Source organism: Puma concolor, chromosome E4, assembly GCF_028749965.1.
Source record: "Puma concolor isolate L17-30 chromosome E4, mPumCon1.1.hap2, whole genome shotgun sequence".
In the NCBI taxonomy this organism is placed as follows: Eukaryota; Metazoa; Chordata; class Mammalia; order Carnivora; family Felidae; genus Puma; species Puma concolor.
The window spans coordinates 48,530,649-48,548,445 of record NC_141683.1 but is presented as its reverse complement, the minus strand read 5'-3'; the positions used below and the strand labels follow the sequence as shown (position 1 = coordinate 48,548,445).

Here is a 17,797-nt window from a genome sequence, read left to right as displayed (position 1 = left end):
TTTGGTTAATAATCTGACTTCAGCTCAGGTCATGATTTCACAGATCTTGAGTTCGAGCCCCGCATCAAGTTCTGAGCTGACAGGGCAGAGCCTGCTTTGGATTCTCTGTCTCCCACTCTCTCTGCCCCTGCCCACCCCCACTCTCTCTCTCTCCCTCCCTCTCTCTCAAAAAATAAATAAACATTTAAAAAAAGAAGAAGAAGAAACTAAATGGCCAGTTCACAGGTCATCTGACAAGAGACAGGTGAGGACTGTATGACGCTCAGTAATAAAGCCTGGTCAGATTAGGTAGAAGAGTGAAGGTCATTTGAAATAACAATGTTCTCTGAAATGTAGTACACTCCAACCGTACTGAACTTCTTTCACTTCCTTAAATGAACTTTTTCATCGCCACACTACCTCATATTTGTTTTTTCCAATCCAGAAAAGTAATTTTCTCCCTCTTCACTTAACTTCTACTAAACTTTCAGGTCTGTGTCACTCCCTCTAGGAATTTCAGAAGGATTCCAATTATTAGTTATTCCCAGAGTTATTAGTTTTATTAGTTTTTTATTTATTTTTTTAGTTATTGTCATTGTCTCTTATCAGAGCCCTTTCTATTTTTTTTTTAATTTTTTTTCAACATTTATTTATTTTTGAGACAGAGAGAGATAGAGCATGAACAGGGGAGGGGCAGAGAGAGAGGGAGACAGAATCTGAAACAGGCTCCAGGCTCTGAGCTGTCAGCACAGAGCCGGACGCGGGGCTCGAACTCACGGACCGCGAGATCATGACCTGAGCGGAAGTCAGCCACTTAACCGACTGAGCCACCCAGGCGCCCCTCAGAGCCCTTCCTAAATTTTATGGTTAGCGTGTAAATAAATGTTTGGGTAAGCTCAGTTCAGGGACTCTGTTTGATTCACTTTTGCATCCCCAGTGCCTAGTGACAACTGACAGGGAGTGGTACACAATGGGCATTCAATAAATAATAAGTGCTCAGAAAAAAAAAAAAAACTGCGATAGATTTAGAGGTAGAATGAATTGAAAATCCAAATGTTAGGATTCATAATTATTGTTGGTTTTTGTCTCAAGCTCAGGGTTATAGACTTTAACCTTATCTTCCTTCTTCGTTTTCAGTCTCTAGTGCCAAATTTCATGTTTAAGTTGAAGAGTGAACACTTTGGTTAAATTCTCTGAAAGGGATAGAAATTACCCACCACTCTTGAAATGGTAAGGTGAGAAACATTAATCTGTGCATAAGATATAAAAACTCAATTAGTATGAAAAATAACAAAAGGAACCTACCTTCATTGTTGAAATGCATCTATAGAAAATCAGAATTGGGAAAGTAGGAGACTATTTCAGAAAACAAAGATCATCTCATTTTATGATTGTATTTTATTTTCATGAGTCTTTGAATCAATCATCTCATTTTAAACACTGTATGCCTTTTACAAACACTACACTTTAAATATAAGGAAAAATATAAATTGCAAGTAAAAAAGATGCACACACTAATCAAAGAAACCAGAGGGTTCAAATTAATAAAAGACAAAGTAAAATTTAGAACAAGTTATTATTAGAGATAAAAAAAGGACCTAATGATAAAGCATCAATTAGACAGAAATATATACATTCAGAAGTTATATGAACTAATAACATATCTTCATAATTCATAAAGCAAAAGTTTTAAAATGGAATATACTGTTGTATATGGAACATTGATAAAGAAATTCAGTAAGTTCACTGGATCTACAAAAATTGATTCCATTTTGATATAAATGCAACAACTACTTGGACGATACTCTTTACCCACAGGGGATACATTCCAAGCAACCCCACATCCCCATCCCACCCCCCACCTCCCACTCCAGCCATGGATGCCTGAAACCATGGATAGTACAAACTCTCTATATACTGTTTTTTTTCTTAAACATATGTCTGTATGATAAAGTTTGTTTATAGATTAGATGCAGTAAGAGATTAACAATAACCGATAATAAAATGGAACAAAATAACAATAAACCGTAATAAAAGTTATGTGAATGTGCTCTCTCTCTCAAAATGTCTTGTATTGGACTCACCCTCCCGTGATCTTGTGAGATGATAAAATGCCTACGTGATGAGATGAAGTGAGGTGAATGACACAGGCTTTGTGACACAGTGTTAGGCTATTACTGACCTTTTGACAATATATCCGGAGGATCATCTATTTCTGTATAAAAGCTGACCACAGGTCACTGAAACCGCAGGCAAGTGGGGATAGTATAAAAGGTTTTTTTACTGAAAAATACAATACACTCCAGAGAGACTTAAAGATAATCTAAATAACATTCATCTGGATTAGATTCATGGGTTATTAATGGGTTGGAAGACTCAACAATGTTATCATGCCATCCCTCCCTTCATTGGTCTATAGAATCATTACAGTGCCATTAAAAATTCCAGCAGTTTTGTGTGTGGGTGTGGGTGTGTGTGTGTGTGTGTGTGTGTGTGTGTGTATGTGTGTGTGTAAACTGACAAACTGATTGCAAAATTTATGCGGAAATGCAGAAGACTGATAATAGCCACGGCAATCTTAAAGAAGAAAAGTTGGAGGATTTACACTATCATACAGAAGACACATTTCAAAGCTACAGAAATTCAGATGGACATATAACTGGTATTATATAACAAAGACTAATAGACCAATAGAACAGAATAGAAATCAAGCCACACACATATGGCTGCTTGATTTACAGTAGAGGCACTGCTACCATTCAGTGAGGGGATGATGGTTATCAGGAGACTAGATAGTCTTTAGTATATTCAGATATGAAAATTGAAACGTGAAAGTGTGGAAATTGAAATGTGAAGTGTGAAAGTGTGGAATTCTGCTGCTCACAACAACATGAATGAATCTCACAGATATAACGTTGAATGCAGGTATCTATATGAAGGTCAAAAACAGGCAAAACTTATCTGTGGTAATAGAAGTCAAACATTGGTTACCTTTATGGGGTTTATTGACTGGAAAGGACATGAACAACTCTTCTGGGTTACCTCTAATGCTGTGTATTTTTATCTGGATGATGGTGGAATATATAGGTTATATATTCATGAGTGAATATATAGGTTAATATCCATCAAGCTGAACAGTTAAGATTTATGCACTTTATTTATGTCACCCCTCAATTGAAAAAAAAAAGACTCCAACAGGAAGAACAGCTTGCAAAGAAAACTAAGAAGGAACCTATTGCAAGAAAATAGGAAACAGAACCAGGGAAATCGGAAACAGAACCACAGAAAATTGAGAAGAGTTTTAGAAAAAGTATGACCAGTACGGGTGGGGGAGTACTGAAGAGTCCATTGAATTCAGAGCCAAAAGAGGCCCTCGATGGATTTTTTTTTTCTTTTTGTGAAGTGAGAAAGCTGAGTCCAGTTTTTAATGATTCAGGTTGTGAATGGAGGAGAAGAAAGCACTAGAAAACAACTGTAATATGTTAATCACGGCTACCCAGGCAGGGAAAGAGAGAGAGGATGGTAGCTAGAGAAGGATGTAGAGTAAGAGAACAGTGCTTCATTTTAAGTAATAATAAGGCTGTGGATTATTCCTTAAAATCCATAAAAACTATTTTTACTCCATATAAACCTAACCTAACTGGATCTCAAGTGTTGAATTCAGCAAAACAATTGCTCCTTTGTTTCTCTGATCAGAAGAGAAGGTGAGTACTTCCAACTGAGTTTGGAAAATACATACTAAAATTTGAAATGACTCAACTCTTTCCTGATAATTAACCACTCATACAAGAGTTGGTTTAACTATACCTACCTAAGGGAAAGTATAGAATGCATTACCCTGGCACAGCATACCAGAATGTAGCCTTCAGTTCAATAATTCTTTTTTCTTCTCTCCACCAATTCATGTGAAGGGTTGAACTTACACAGACTGATAGTTGCTAAGTGGTAACTACATTTTTTTATTGTTCCATGAAAGTTCTGTACTGTTACACATGTTTTGGTATTTTTCCCCCCTCCAAGTACCTCTTACAGTGAAAAAAAAAATGAGTTACTTTTATTATGTGTTATAGGAGTTTGTAGTTTATATGAGTTTCATGAAAAGTCCAGGAGTTGCCATAGAGCTTTACTTTATTAGCCAATAGAAGCAATACTCGTGCACAGAAATATATCTGCCTCCCTCCCAGAAAGGATTTATAAACAGTAAATGACTTACTATAATGTGCTGATAAGGATCTATAAATGACATTTTGGTTTCAATTACAGAAAATCTCTTCACACTTCAAAGGTCTTCTCTGGTACTCTAGCTTCTTTAAAACCTACAAAAATAAATAATCATTATTGTTAAGCTTCCTCTTGGATGCAATTCTAAGATTTATATGATGATGAATATGAACCTTAGGGAGTAAAAGTCCACCCAAGGGGACCAGACAGAGTTCCCATTTGTTTATATGACTGAGCATACACACACAACTTAGGGAAAGGATAAACATATTTTGATAGTACTGTTTAATTTCCATATTTATTTGTTCAAATGTATCCTGTCAGTAATTATTAGGAAAGTCCAGAATTTTTTTTTTCATTTGCCAAGTATTTTATGAGAAATTCACTGAACTTACGAAAAATTAAAATAATTTTTGTAGTGTTTATAACTAAAAAGCCACATCCCATTGTTTGTTTTCTCAATTGGGCCAGTGTTACACAAAATCATGCTAAAAAAGGAACATTTTTTACCTTAGCTATTTGTTAAGAGCTTTAGAAACATTCATGTTGGGGTGCCTGGGTGGCTCAGTTGGTTAAGCCTCCAAGTCTTGATTTCAGCTCATGTCACGATTTCCTGGTTTGTGAGTTCAAGTCCCACGTCAGGCTCTGTGCTGACAGTGCAGACCCTGCTTGGGATTCTATCTCCCTCTCTTTCTGCCCCTCCCTCATGTACATGTGCATTCTCTCTCTCTCTCAAAAATAAATAAACATTAAAAAATTATAAATATATGTTTATAAATATATATTAAATATATAATATATGTTATTAATATATATTATATATGTATATGTATATATTAATGTATAATATGTAACATATGTTATTCATATATAATGTTAATATATATTTATACATATATAACATATATATTAAATATATAACATATATATATTTCACCTTGAATTTCAACTTCAGTGCTGACATTTTTAAAAAAATTATTCATTCTAAAATACCAGTTTAATTTGGAAGCAGTTGAATAAAAAATATTTCAGTGAAAAAATGCTTTCGTTACTTTGCTTTCTCCTACAATTACTCCATATTATTTAAAATCAAATAAACTATTCAATGAACATCTGTTCTTCCATCATAGATTTTTTTCCCTTGAGACTATAAAACAATATATATTTATATCTTAGCATTCTATATGTCACATTTAATTTGGAACAGCTTTTCAAATACCTTTGTTATTTATGATTAATATGTACATTCTAAAATGTTTTAATTTCAGAATAACATTTAAAAATTTTAAAGTGTTTCTTTTCTTTTTAAACATCACATTTTAAAAATTATAAAAAATAGCTCATGCTCAATTTTATGAACATGAACTATGGAAGCAAATAAAGAATAAAGTGTAATCACGATTTTATTTTGATGTGTATCCTTCCAGACTATCTGATGCATAATCATATATTTAGAGTACAAAGGAAAAGAAAGGATTTTAATTTTTTATACAGATGGGATCTCATCAAGTGCCCTTGAGTTCTTAAACTCACTTCCTTCATCATTTCTTAAGCAAAAAGAATAGCACTTATTTATTCATTCATTTATTTATTTTTAAAGGCTTTATTTTTTCAGGGTAGTTTTAAATTCATAACATAATTGAAATGAAGGTACAGAAATTTCCCCATAAACTCCCTGTCCCCACACATACACAGTCTCTCCCAATACCAATATCTCCTACCACAGTGGGACGATGGTTACAACTGATAATCCTACACTGGCACATCATCATCACCCAGAGACCACATCATGACCTGAGCCAAAGTTGGAAGCTTAACCGATTGAGCCACCCAAGTGTCCCTGATCTTATAATACATTTTCCTGATAAAAATGTAGCCAGCATTTTAAACCAAGATGAAGGCAAACCATCATTCTGATTTTATAAACTACTATAAACTTAATCTTGTATTAGCTTATTTTAAACCAAATACAATTTTTTATAATATTACCCAATCACTAATTGCCTTAGCTGTCTGTTATTTTGGTTGGATCTACTTGCCTTGTCAGTAACTTTCAGATCTTTACTACAGTATCATCTTCCCTGTAAAGCTTTCCCTGACTATATTATTTACTTATTTTTGAGACAGAGAGGGGGCGAGCGAGGGGCAGAGAGAGACAGAGACAGACAGAGAGACAGAGAGAGAAGCAGGGCTCACCCAAAGCAGGGCTCATGAACTGTGAGATCATGACCTGAGCCTGAGTCAGATACTTAACTGACTGAGCCACCCAGGCACCCCCTGACCGTATTATTTTAAATGGTGGAAACCTTTCTTTTTTTGCCATCTAACATGGATTATCTAGTTTTTTGTCTATTTCCCCTCTCACTTAATTAGGATACAAACTCCATGGAGGCAGATCTTTTATGTATTTTATTTTGTAATACTCCCAGCCCCTACGTAGGTACATATGGCCAATTAATATATATTTGTTGAATGAACAAATGGATGGATATATTTATAGAAGAGAAACAACTTTCAAGACCAGTTATACAAAAACACTGTAGCCAAGTAAAAGTTCATTTTTTTTAATCCACAAATTGCATATTCCTCATCTCTGTCTATATCTTCTGCATCATTTCACTCTCTTAATCCATACTAGGATAAGTTTCTCTTTTCCTGCTTATTATTTCCCCTAATTATCCTCACATTACAAACATCATACAAACATAATTATTTATTTACCACCATACTGTACTGTGCCTCTGATTAGGCTCTAAGTATTCTTACAACTACATTTCATGTTAAAGGAACAACAGCATAAGAAGATACAGGCAACACTCTACTAGGATGACCTGGTATTTATATTTGAATTTGTTATATAGGAAATATGTATATGTATCAGATGGTACGATCCTAACTAGCCCTTCCCACTGTCAGGATTTTCTGAGCTATTTCTAGGACACGTTATTTTTTTTTTTAATTTATTTAAAAAAAAATTTTTTTTCCACGTTTTAATTTTATTTTTGGGACAGAGAGAGACAGAGCATGAACGGGGGAGGGGCAGAGAGAGAGGGAGACACAGAATCGGAAACAGGCTCCAGGCTCTGAGCCATCAGCCCAGAGCCTGACGCAGGGCTCGAACTCACGGACCGCGAGATCGTAGGACACGTTATTTAAAATGATCATCAATGACTTAATGGCTACTGCTTTCACGCCAATCAAATTCAAGATAGCCTACATTAGGTCCCCAGTCAGAATACAGCTCATACTCTAGAGCTGCTGGTGGAACATATTCTTATGGATGATAGAGCATGGAAATTGCCTGCACTTTTCTAACAATCTATGTTTCCCTTATATCATTACCCCTTAGAAGTGAAGCAATTTCTTAAAGGCAATTCTTTTTTCAAGCACATTGATCAGCCACCTGAAGCTCCAAGAGCATGAAGTTTTTATGCTGCTGCAGTAGTCATAATCCCTGAGAGATACACCTTCCCCCTCCAGAAGCTGCAAAGTCCATGCAGTTGTACGGTAATGCCAGGGGACTACTATCAGGGATTCAATGCCCAAGGGAAAATCCTATTATTCTCTTCATTGAAGCAGCATAATTTGGTAAAAACACCACTGGATGTGGGATTAGAAAGACCCTGATTCAAACTCCAGTTTCACATTTTAAGACCTGGTGTATTCTGCCACAAATGGGAATAGTACTACCTTCAATGGTGTAGTGAGGATGAATTAAGTATAGTGAAAGGTGCCTGTCCCATAGTAAATAAATTCTCAATGCATGCAAACTTTCTTTTTTTAAATTTAAGTTTTTATTTTAATTCCAGTGACTTAACATACAATGTTATGTTAGTTTCAGGTGTATTATATAGTGACTCAACAATTCCATACATCACCCAAGGCTCACCACGACATGTGCACTCCTTAATCCCCATAACCTATTTAACTTAACCCTCTGCCTCCTTCCCTTCTTGTAACCATCAACTTGTTCTCTATAATTAGGATTCTGTTTCTTGGATTGTCTCTCTTTTTTTTCCCTTTGCTCATCTGTTGTGTTTCTTAAATTCCACATATGAGTGAAATCATATGGTATTTGTCTTTTCTCTGACTTATTTCACTTAGTATTATACTCTCTAGTTCCATCCATTTCATTGTAAATGACAAGATTTCATAGTTTTTATGGCTGAATAATATTCCATTGTGTAGATGGACACTTGGGCTGTTTCCATATCTTGGCTATTATAAATAATGCTGCAATCCAACGTGGATGGAACTGGAGAGTGTGATGCTAAGTGAAATAAGCCATACAGAGAAAGACAGATACCATATGGTTTCACTCTTATGTGGATCCTGAGAAACTTAACAGGAACCCATGAGGGAGGGGAAGGAAAAAAAAAAAAAGAGGTTAGAGTGGGAGAGAGCCAAAGCATAAGAGACTGTTAAAAACTGAGAACAAACTGATGGTTGATGGGGGGTGGGAGGGAGGAGAGGGTGGGTGATGGGTATTGAGGAGGGCACCTTTTGGGATGAGCACTGGGTGTTGTATGGAAACCAATTTGACAATAAATTTCATGTATTAAAAATAAATAAATAAATAAATAAATAAATAAATAAATAAATAAATAATGCTGCAATAAACACAGGGCTGCATGCCTCCCTCTAGTGTTTCTATATTCCTTGGGTAAATATCTAGTAGTGCCATTGCTGTATCCTAAAGTAGTTCTATTTTTAACTTTTTGACGAACTTCCGTACTGTTTTCCACAGTGGCTGCACCAGTCTGCATTCCCACCAACAGTGCAAGAGGGTTGCTTTTTCTCCACATTTTCACCAACAGCTATTGTTTCTTGTGTTGTTGATTTAAGCCATTCTGACTGGTGTGAGGTGATAATCTCATTGTAGTTTTGATTTACATTTCCCTGATAGTAAGTGATGATGAACATCTTTTCATGTGTCCGTTGGCTATCTGTAGGTCTTCTTTGGGGAAGTATCTGTTCATGTCTTCTGTCCATTTTGTAACTGCATTATTTGTCTTTTGGGTGTTGAGTTTTCTAAGTTATTTATTTTGGATACTAATCCTTTATCAGATGTCATCTGCAAATACCTTCTCCCATTCTGTAGGTTGCCTTTTAGTTTTGTTAATTGTTTCCTTTGCTGTGCAGAACCTTTTTGTTTTGATGTAGTCCCAATAGTTTATTTTTGCTTTTGTTTCCCTTGTCTTAGGAGACCTATCTAGAAAAAAGTTGCTGTGGCTGATGTCAAAGATATTACTGCCTTTGCTCTCTTTTAGGATTTTTATAGTTTAAGGTCTCATATTTAGGTCTTTAATACATTTTGAATTTATTTTTGTGTATGGTGTAAGAAAGTTGTCCAGGGCCACCTGGGTGGCCTGACTCTTGGCTTTGGCTCAGGTCATGATCTCATGATTTTGTGAGTTTGAGCCCCATATTGGGCTCTGTGCTGAAAGCGTGGAGCCTGCTTGGGATTTATTCTCATTCTCTCTCTCTCTCTCTCTCTCTCTCTCTCTCTCTCTCTCTCTCTCCTCTCTCTCTGTCCATTTCTCTCTTCCCCCACCCCCACTCATGCTCTCTCTCAAAAATAAACTTTAAAAAAAAATTAAAAAAAAGAGAAAGTAGTCCAGTTTTCCCAACATCATTAGTTGAAGAGACCATCTTTTTCCCATTGGATATTCTTTCCTACCTTGTCAAAGATAAGTTGACCACACAACTGTGGGTTTATTTCTAGGTTTTCTATTCTGTTATATTGATCTATGTGTCTATTTTTGTGCCAGTATTGTACTGTTTTCATCACTACAGCTTGTGACATAACTTGAAGTCTGGAATTATGATGCCTTCAACTGTGTTTTTTTTTCTTCCCCCCCCACCCCAAGGTTGCTTTGGCTAGCCAGGGTCTTTTGTGGTTCCATACAAATTTTAGAATGTTTATTCTAGTTCTGTGAAAAATGCTGTCGGTATTTTGATAGGAGTAGCATTAAATCTGTAGATTGCTTTGGGTAGGACAGACATTTTAACAATATTTGTTCTTCCTATCCAGCAGCATGGAATATCTTTCCACTTCTTTCTGTTGTTTTCAATTTCATTCATCAATATTTTAATAGCTTTCAGAGTACAGATTATTTCACCTTTTGGGTTAGGTTTGTTCCTAGGTATCTTATTATTTTTGGTGCAGTTGTAAACAGGATTGTTGTCTTAACTTCTCTTTCTTCTGCTTCATTATTGGTGTAGAGACATACAACAGATTACTGCACGTTGATTTTCTATACTGCAGCTTTACTGAATTCATTTATCAGTTCTAGCAGATTTTTGGTGGAGTCTTTTGTTTCTACATATAGTATCATGTCATCTGCAAATAGTGTAAGTTTTACTTCTTTGTTACCAATTTGTATGCCTTATTTATTTGTTGTCTGATTGTTGAGGTTAGGTCTTCCAGTACTGTGTTGAATAGAAATGGTGAGTGGACATCCTTGTCTTCTTCCTGACATGAGAGGAAAAGGTCTGTTTTTCCCCATCAAGAATGATGTTCACTGTGGGTTTTTCTATATGGCCTCTATGTTGAGGTATATTCCCTCTAAACCCACTTGTTGAGGGTTCTTATCATGAATGGATGTTTTACTTTGTCAAATGCTTTTTCTGCATCTATTGAAGTGATCATATGGTTCTTATCCTTTCTCTTACTGATGTGATATATCATGTTGATTTTCAAATGTTGAATCACCCTTATAACCCAGGAATAAATGCCACTTGATCATGGTAAATGATTTTTTTTCAATGTATTCAATTTGCTGGTATTTCATTGAGGATTTTCAATCAGGTATATTAGCTTACAGTTCTTTTTTAGTGATTTTTAATCTGGTTTTTGTATCAGGATAATGCTGGCTTCATAGAATGAATTTGGAAGCTTTCCTTCCTTTTCTATTTTTTGGCATAGTTTGAGAAAAACAGGTATTAATTCTTCTTTAAATGTTTGATAAAATGATAAAATCCTGGACTTTTGTTTGTTGGGAGTTTATTACTGATTCAATTTCTTTGCTGGTTATCAGTCTGTTCAAATTTTCTATTTCTCCCTAGTTCAGTTTTGTTAATTTATATGTTTCTAGGAATTTATCCATTGCTCTAAGTTGTCCGATTTGTTGGCATGCTTTTTCATAAGAGTCTCTTATGATTGTTTGTTTCTATGGGTATTTTTCCTTTCTCATTTGTGATTTTTTTTCCTTTCTCATTTGTGATTTTATTTATTTGAATTCCTTCTTTTTCTTGATAAGTCTGGCTAGAGGTTTATCAATTTTATTAATTTTTTACAAAGAACCAGTTCCTGGTTTCATTGATCTGTTCTATTGCTTTTTAAATTTCTATATCATTTATTTCTGCTCTAATCTTTATTATTTCCTTCCCTCTGCTGGTTTTAGATTTTGCTTATTGTCCTTCTTACAGCTTCTTTGGGTGCAAGGTTATATTGATATTTTTCTTGCTTCTTGATATAGGCCTGTATTGCTATAAACTTCCCTCTTAGAACCACTTTTGCTGTATCCCAAAGGTTTTGGACCATTGTGTTTTCACTTTCATTTGCTTCCATGTACTTTTTAATTCTTATTTCCTGGCTCATTTACTGTTTAGTAGCATGTTATTTAACCTCCATGTATTGTGGTCTTTCCAGATTTTTTCTTGTGGTTGGCTTCTAGTTTCATAGCATTGTGGTCATAAAACACACATGGTATGGCTTTGATCTTTTTGAATTTGTTGAGGCTGGTTTTGTGGGATAATATGCGACCTATTCTGGAGAATGTTCCATGTGCACTTGAAAAGAATGTGTATTCTGCTGTTTGGGGATGGAATGGTCTAAATATATCTGTTAAGTCCATCTGGTTCAGTGTACCATTCGAAGCCATTGTTTCTAGTTGATTTTCTGCTTATATGATCTATCCATTGATATTAGGAGGGTGTTAAAGTCCCCTACTATTGTTGTATTATTATTGATTAGTTCCTTTATGTGTAACTTTTATGTATTTGGTTACTCCTATGATAGGTGCATAAATATTTATAATTTTTACATCTTATTGGATTGTCCCCTTTAATATTATATAGTATCCTTCTTTGTCTCTTGTTACAGTCTCTGTTTTAGAGTCTATTTCGTTGGGGCGCCTGGGCGGCTCAGTTAGGTGTCTGATGTCAGCTCGGGTCATGATCTTCTGGTCCATGAGTTCGAGCCCTGCGTCTGGCTCTGTGCTGACAGCTCAGAGCCCATAGCCTGCTTCATATTCTGTGTCTCCCTCTCTGCCCCTCTCTTGCTTACACTCTGTCTCTCTCAAAAATAAACATTAAAAAACAAGTTTGAAGTCTTTTTTGTCTGATGTAAGTATTGCCATTCCAGCTCTCTTTTGACATCCATTTGCATGATAGGTGTTTCTCCATCCCCTCACTTTCCATCTGCAGGTGTCTTTAGGTCTAAAATGGATCTCTTGTAGGCAGCATATAGATAGGTGTTGTTTTTTTTACCCATTCTGTCACCTTATGTCTTTGGATTGGTATGTTTAGTCTATTTACATTAAAAGTAATTGTTGATAAATATGTATTGCCATTTTATTATTTGTTTTGTGATTGTTTCCGAAGATTTTTTTGGATTCCTTCTTATCGTTCTGTCTTTTATGTTTTGTTGATTTTCTTTAGTGATATATCTGGAGTTAACTTTCTCTTTATTCATCACATGTTTAGTAGTTTTTGATTTTGGGTTACTGTTAGTTTTGTATATATCCTCTTCTTCATACAGCAGTCTAAATTAAGTTGATGGTTGTTCCAGTTTGAACTCATTCTTTTCTTCTCTCCTCCCCATTTTTAGGTATATATTATATTTTATCACCTTTTTTGAGTTTCTTGACTTTTTACAGAAATAATCATTTTTACTGCTTTTGTGTTGTAAGTTTCCTTTTTAAGATCAAGATTACATAGACTAATAACTATACATTTACTTTGAAAGATGCACTGTTTCCTGTAATTATTGTTGGAAAATCAACATGTTGATGGGTTCATCATTCAACAAATACCTACAATATGCCTATAATACACTTTGTACTATGCAAAGCACTAGGAAGCAAATGGCGAGCCAGACCATTTGTGTATTATGAAACTGTAGCCCTATACACTTTTTACTTGGTATTACCCATAGTGGAACCTTGAAATATTAACAGGACCATGGTAGTCATTCTCACCAAAATTTTCATGTTAAAAAAATACTAATTACAGTAACATAGCAGAAGAGCATCTGCTGGTCCACAGCTTTTCAGTTCACAAACAGTAGCTTCACACAAGAGATCATCTACCTGGTCTGTGCTAGGCACTGGGAATGCAATGGTGAATAAAGCATAGCTTCTGCCTTTAATTAACATAAGGTAACCTAGTGGTGGCAATAACTGCAGCCTAGCTGGGTACTTCATACTCACAGGTTGCTAAAAGCATCAACACTCTCTATGAATAACATCTAGAGTTGGAAAGTAATCTTGAAACTTATTCCTCTATAAAAATATTCTTAGGGGTGCCCAGGTGGCTCCTGGTTGGGCTTCCAACTTTGCCTCAGGTCATGATCTCACGGTTTGTGGGTTTGAGACCTGCATTGGGCTCTCTACTGTCAGCACAGAGCCTGCTTTGGATCCTCTGTCCCCTCCCCCCCACCCCTCCCCACTCGATATCTCTCTCCCTCTCTCTCTCAAAATAAATAAACTTTAAAATTAGTTTCAGTGATTTCCTATTCTTTCATTCTAAAGTTTCAAACTGTTCAATTTCGTGGGGCATCTGGGTGGCTCAATGGGTTGAACGTCTGACGTTGGCTCAGGTTGTGATCTCACGGTTGTGGGTTTGAGTCCCAAGTCGGGCTCTGTGCTCACAGCTCAGAGTCTGGAGCTGTTTCAAATTCTGCATCTCCCTCTCTCTCTTGCCCCACCCCTACTCATGCTCTGTCTCTCTCAAAAATAAACATTAAAAATTTAAAAAAAAAGAAATCTTTCAATTTCATACCTATTGTGTGGCTTTCATACCTATTTATGGCAAACCACAGTAGGAAAACCTTTTTATGTCACAATACCCAAATGTATGTACACACACATATAAATAAAATATGGAAGCAAATTTGACAGTTTTACAAAGACCAGTATATCCTAATTTTAATTCTATGTCATGTGCTTAAATCTGGTAGCAGCCCACTGAATTGATTTCATGACCCACTAATGGAAGTTTGAAATTAATGGTCCAATGACTTCAAGATGATTTCTATCAAATTCCTCTGTCTTATCCCACAACCCTCCCTTTTTCTTTTCAGTATAGCCATACTGTTTGCTTTCCTTTCTTCAATGGTGTCATACTCTTGTCCACTCAGGGCTGTAACCTACCACTTCCCTCCACCCATTTATTCGACAAATATTTAAGGCATAAGTCCTATGTGTCAAGCACTATTCCAGGGTCTGGAGAGGTGAAAGTGAATGAGCTAGATATATTACATTCCCTTTTCTCATTTCTAGAGGCAGTCAGAAAACAAATAATCCAAGAAATAAATGAAGTGATGAGAATTAGAGGTGTATAAAATGATGGAAATGAGCAAAAAGCAGAACTAGAAAATAATCTGAAGTCTGATCTCTGGAAGACAGCTAGCTTTGGAGGGAGGGGAGGCAGTGGGCTTAGAATATAGCGTTCCAGTTTGAGGAACTGAGAGATGAGTAACTGGTTAATGGTGAGGTTGGAACCAGAGGGGAGGCCAAGTCACCCATTCTTCAGGACTCAGCTTAACTGTCACTTAACTGTCACTTCTCCATAGAGAAGCCTTCTATGACCTTCAGGGTATGTCTGGTCTGCTATTACTGACTCCATTTGCATCTGTACTTCTCCTTCAGGACTTTCGCTCAACTTTCCTGAGAAAACTAAGGGGTGCATAAAGTCAGGGACTGCATTTATCTTGTTCATAGAGTTATCCCTAATGCCTAGACCAGTGCCGAAAATATAGTAGGTTCAGGATAAATATTTATTGGATGGATGGATGAATAATACACACCGTCAGTTTTATATATGAAGGAGATTCACAGAAATAGTACCTGCACCCTCTTTTGATATCCTTCTCTTTCATTCCTATTTTTAAGTCAAGGGATGTTAAATATCAATCTTGATTTTTTTTTTTTTTTTACGAAAAAGCAGAACTGATATTTCAGAACAGATGAGAGTAGTACTCAAAATGTTTAGAGGAAATGTGTGCTGGCACCCAAAGTTTGGTGTCAGCAACTTTATTTCCTCTTGTCATTCCTAGCAATGACATTCATAATCACTGCGCTCATCACCTAACTATTCGCCACCACCGTTACTACTGTATCCTGCGGCAAGACCTGGACAGAGGCACTCCCAATGTTAAAGCTAAAGGCAGAAAATATGCTTATGATAGCTAACTATCCACGTTTATTAGGTTAGAAATTAAGAGGTAAACAGATATTAAACAAGCAAAACTCATGGCATTTAATCCTAGAGCAACATTCCTTTGCTTTTTAAATCCATTCAGGGCTAGTCTTCTCGTACCTTGGTGAAACCTCAGTCAGCCTCAGAATGTTTCTGTTAAAACATATATAATTTAGAAATGAAAATTTTAGGACCATGTATTCAATAAAATTAGGCTTGATTTAGAATTGAAGTTTTTCTCCTCCCCAAACTAGAGTATAAGGAAAGGTAAGGTCATAGACTTCTCTCCCTCCCTGTCTAGAGTCTAATCGTTCTAACTCGTGAACTCTGGTTTTTAACCCCTCGTGGCTGGAGAAGGCTGGCAAAGATACAAAAGCAAAAAAAACGTTCTTACTTCACTCTACTATCCTAAGCAGGCTTTGTGATCTCTGGGCCTGGTACATATTAAAGCTGATCTTTCTTTTCGTAAATAGATGCCTTGGTGAATTCTTCTGAGATACTCAACTTTTGAGATCTCTTCCTTGTATTCCCTGGCATGGAGCAATGCATCTCTATTCTAGCTGAAGGCTTGCACTTTCTTCGAAGCCCCCATGCACCCTGTGGTTTACATCCACAGGTCTTCTGAGGTTCTTTCATTCTAGCAGGCAACCCCCTTGTATAGGACTTAAAATCCTTTCCCATGGTTCTTTAGCCCACAGAGAATACTTATAACTATTTCCTTTCTTTTCTTCAACAGACTGAGAATGCAATTCCTTCCCAAAGAAACTCTCCATTCTGCTACCTGTGTCCCTCTATGTTTTTTAAGCCTGACGAGACACCAGCCTATGTAGGAGACCATATTAGACTCTCTGATAAACTTCCCAAGTAGTCTCTTTAAAGTCCCCTCTCTTTTTTTATTGTTTTTTTATTTTTTTAATATGTATATTTTTGAGAGAGAGACAGAGAGAGCATGAGCAGGGGAGGGACAGAAAGAGAGAGAGACCCTGAAGAGGCTCCAGGTTCCGAGCTATCAGCACAGAGCTTGAGGCGGGACTCGAACGCTTGTACCTTGAGATCATGGCCTGAGCCAAAGTCGGACACTTAATTGACTGAGCCACTCAGGTGCCCCAAAAGTTCCTCCTGTTGACTGGGGGTTAGGAGATATATTCCTTCCAGATCTCTCACCAAAGGAAGAAGGATTCTACTCCAAGCAATTCTCTCCAAAACAAACAACAACACAAAACTCTGATCTCAAAGTCCTCCCCACATCTCTACTATTCTAAGCTTTCATACTGGTGAAGTATGTATGGTGTTTTAGAGTTAAACACTGCTCTTGCTCACCTGATTTTCTCAAAATGTAAAAGGGCAGGCTGTAGCACAACCTATTTTAGTATTTTATATCTTAGGTCTTAGGTCTTAAAGTCTTGACCAAAGATTCCACTTCAAAGTTCAATATGGAGGTGTGCCAACTGCCAAAATGGCAGAATGAGGAACTTGGGAAATTCTCGTTCCAGAAAGCACTGATAAAAGTGGTCAGAGTTATCAAAAACAACAACTCTGGAAACTAACCAAAGGACACAGAACACATGAAAGGCACTTATTTTTAAAACTCTACTAAATCTCTAGCCAATAGTATTGTAATAGCATAATACGGTGACAGATGGTGGCTACACTTGTGGTGAGCACAGTATAACATATAGAGAAGTTGAATCACTATGTTACAACCTTCCTGAAATGAAGGTAATGTTGTGTATCTATTAAATCTCAATAAGAGTCCTGGAGGTCTATGACATTTTATAGCAAGAAGCTGTTCCTACCGTCCTCCAGTTCCACAGCATAGAAGTTCTAGTTGGGAAGATAGGACAGCCCTGAGGATTTATAGCTCTATTGCCTTTCTGTTTGAAGAAGAGAGGAGATAACTGGTATTTGGAACAAAGTATAGAAAATCCCATGTCCAGGTGAATTGTAAAAAACAATAAAGATACAGTAGCAAACAATGTGGGAAGTTTACTGGTTGGGGTGACCAACAAAAGAGCAGACCGTTCAGAAATTTAATAGCAAGATTGAAAGGAGGAGATCAGCAAAGAGCACCTTGCTCTGACCCACTTACTCCTAGTCTGGAAGGCTGTGTATATATGCAATGGTGTACCTCCTAAGAAGAAAGCTGAGAGGACTTAGCCAAATACTCACTAAA

General features: G+C 36.4%; 1 protein-coding gene across 3 annotated transcripts in view; it reads right to left on the bottom strand.

Moving 5' to 3' along the window:
* The window catches only part of PLA2G4A (phospholipase A2 group IVA), a 166,312-nt gene that overhangs the window by 123,698 nt on the left and 24,817 nt on the right, over positions 1–17,797 (bottom strand). For all 3 annotated transcript variants that reach the window (XM_086693967.1, XM_086693968.1, XM_086693969.1), the window contains exon 2: positions 4,193–4,295. In XM_086693967.1, coding sequence (XP_086550093.1) covers positions 4,193–4,225 — 33 coding nt within the window. In that variant the 5' untranslated portion in view covers positions 4,226–4,295. The remainder of the gene's footprint in view (positions 1–4,192; positions 4,296–17,797) is intronic.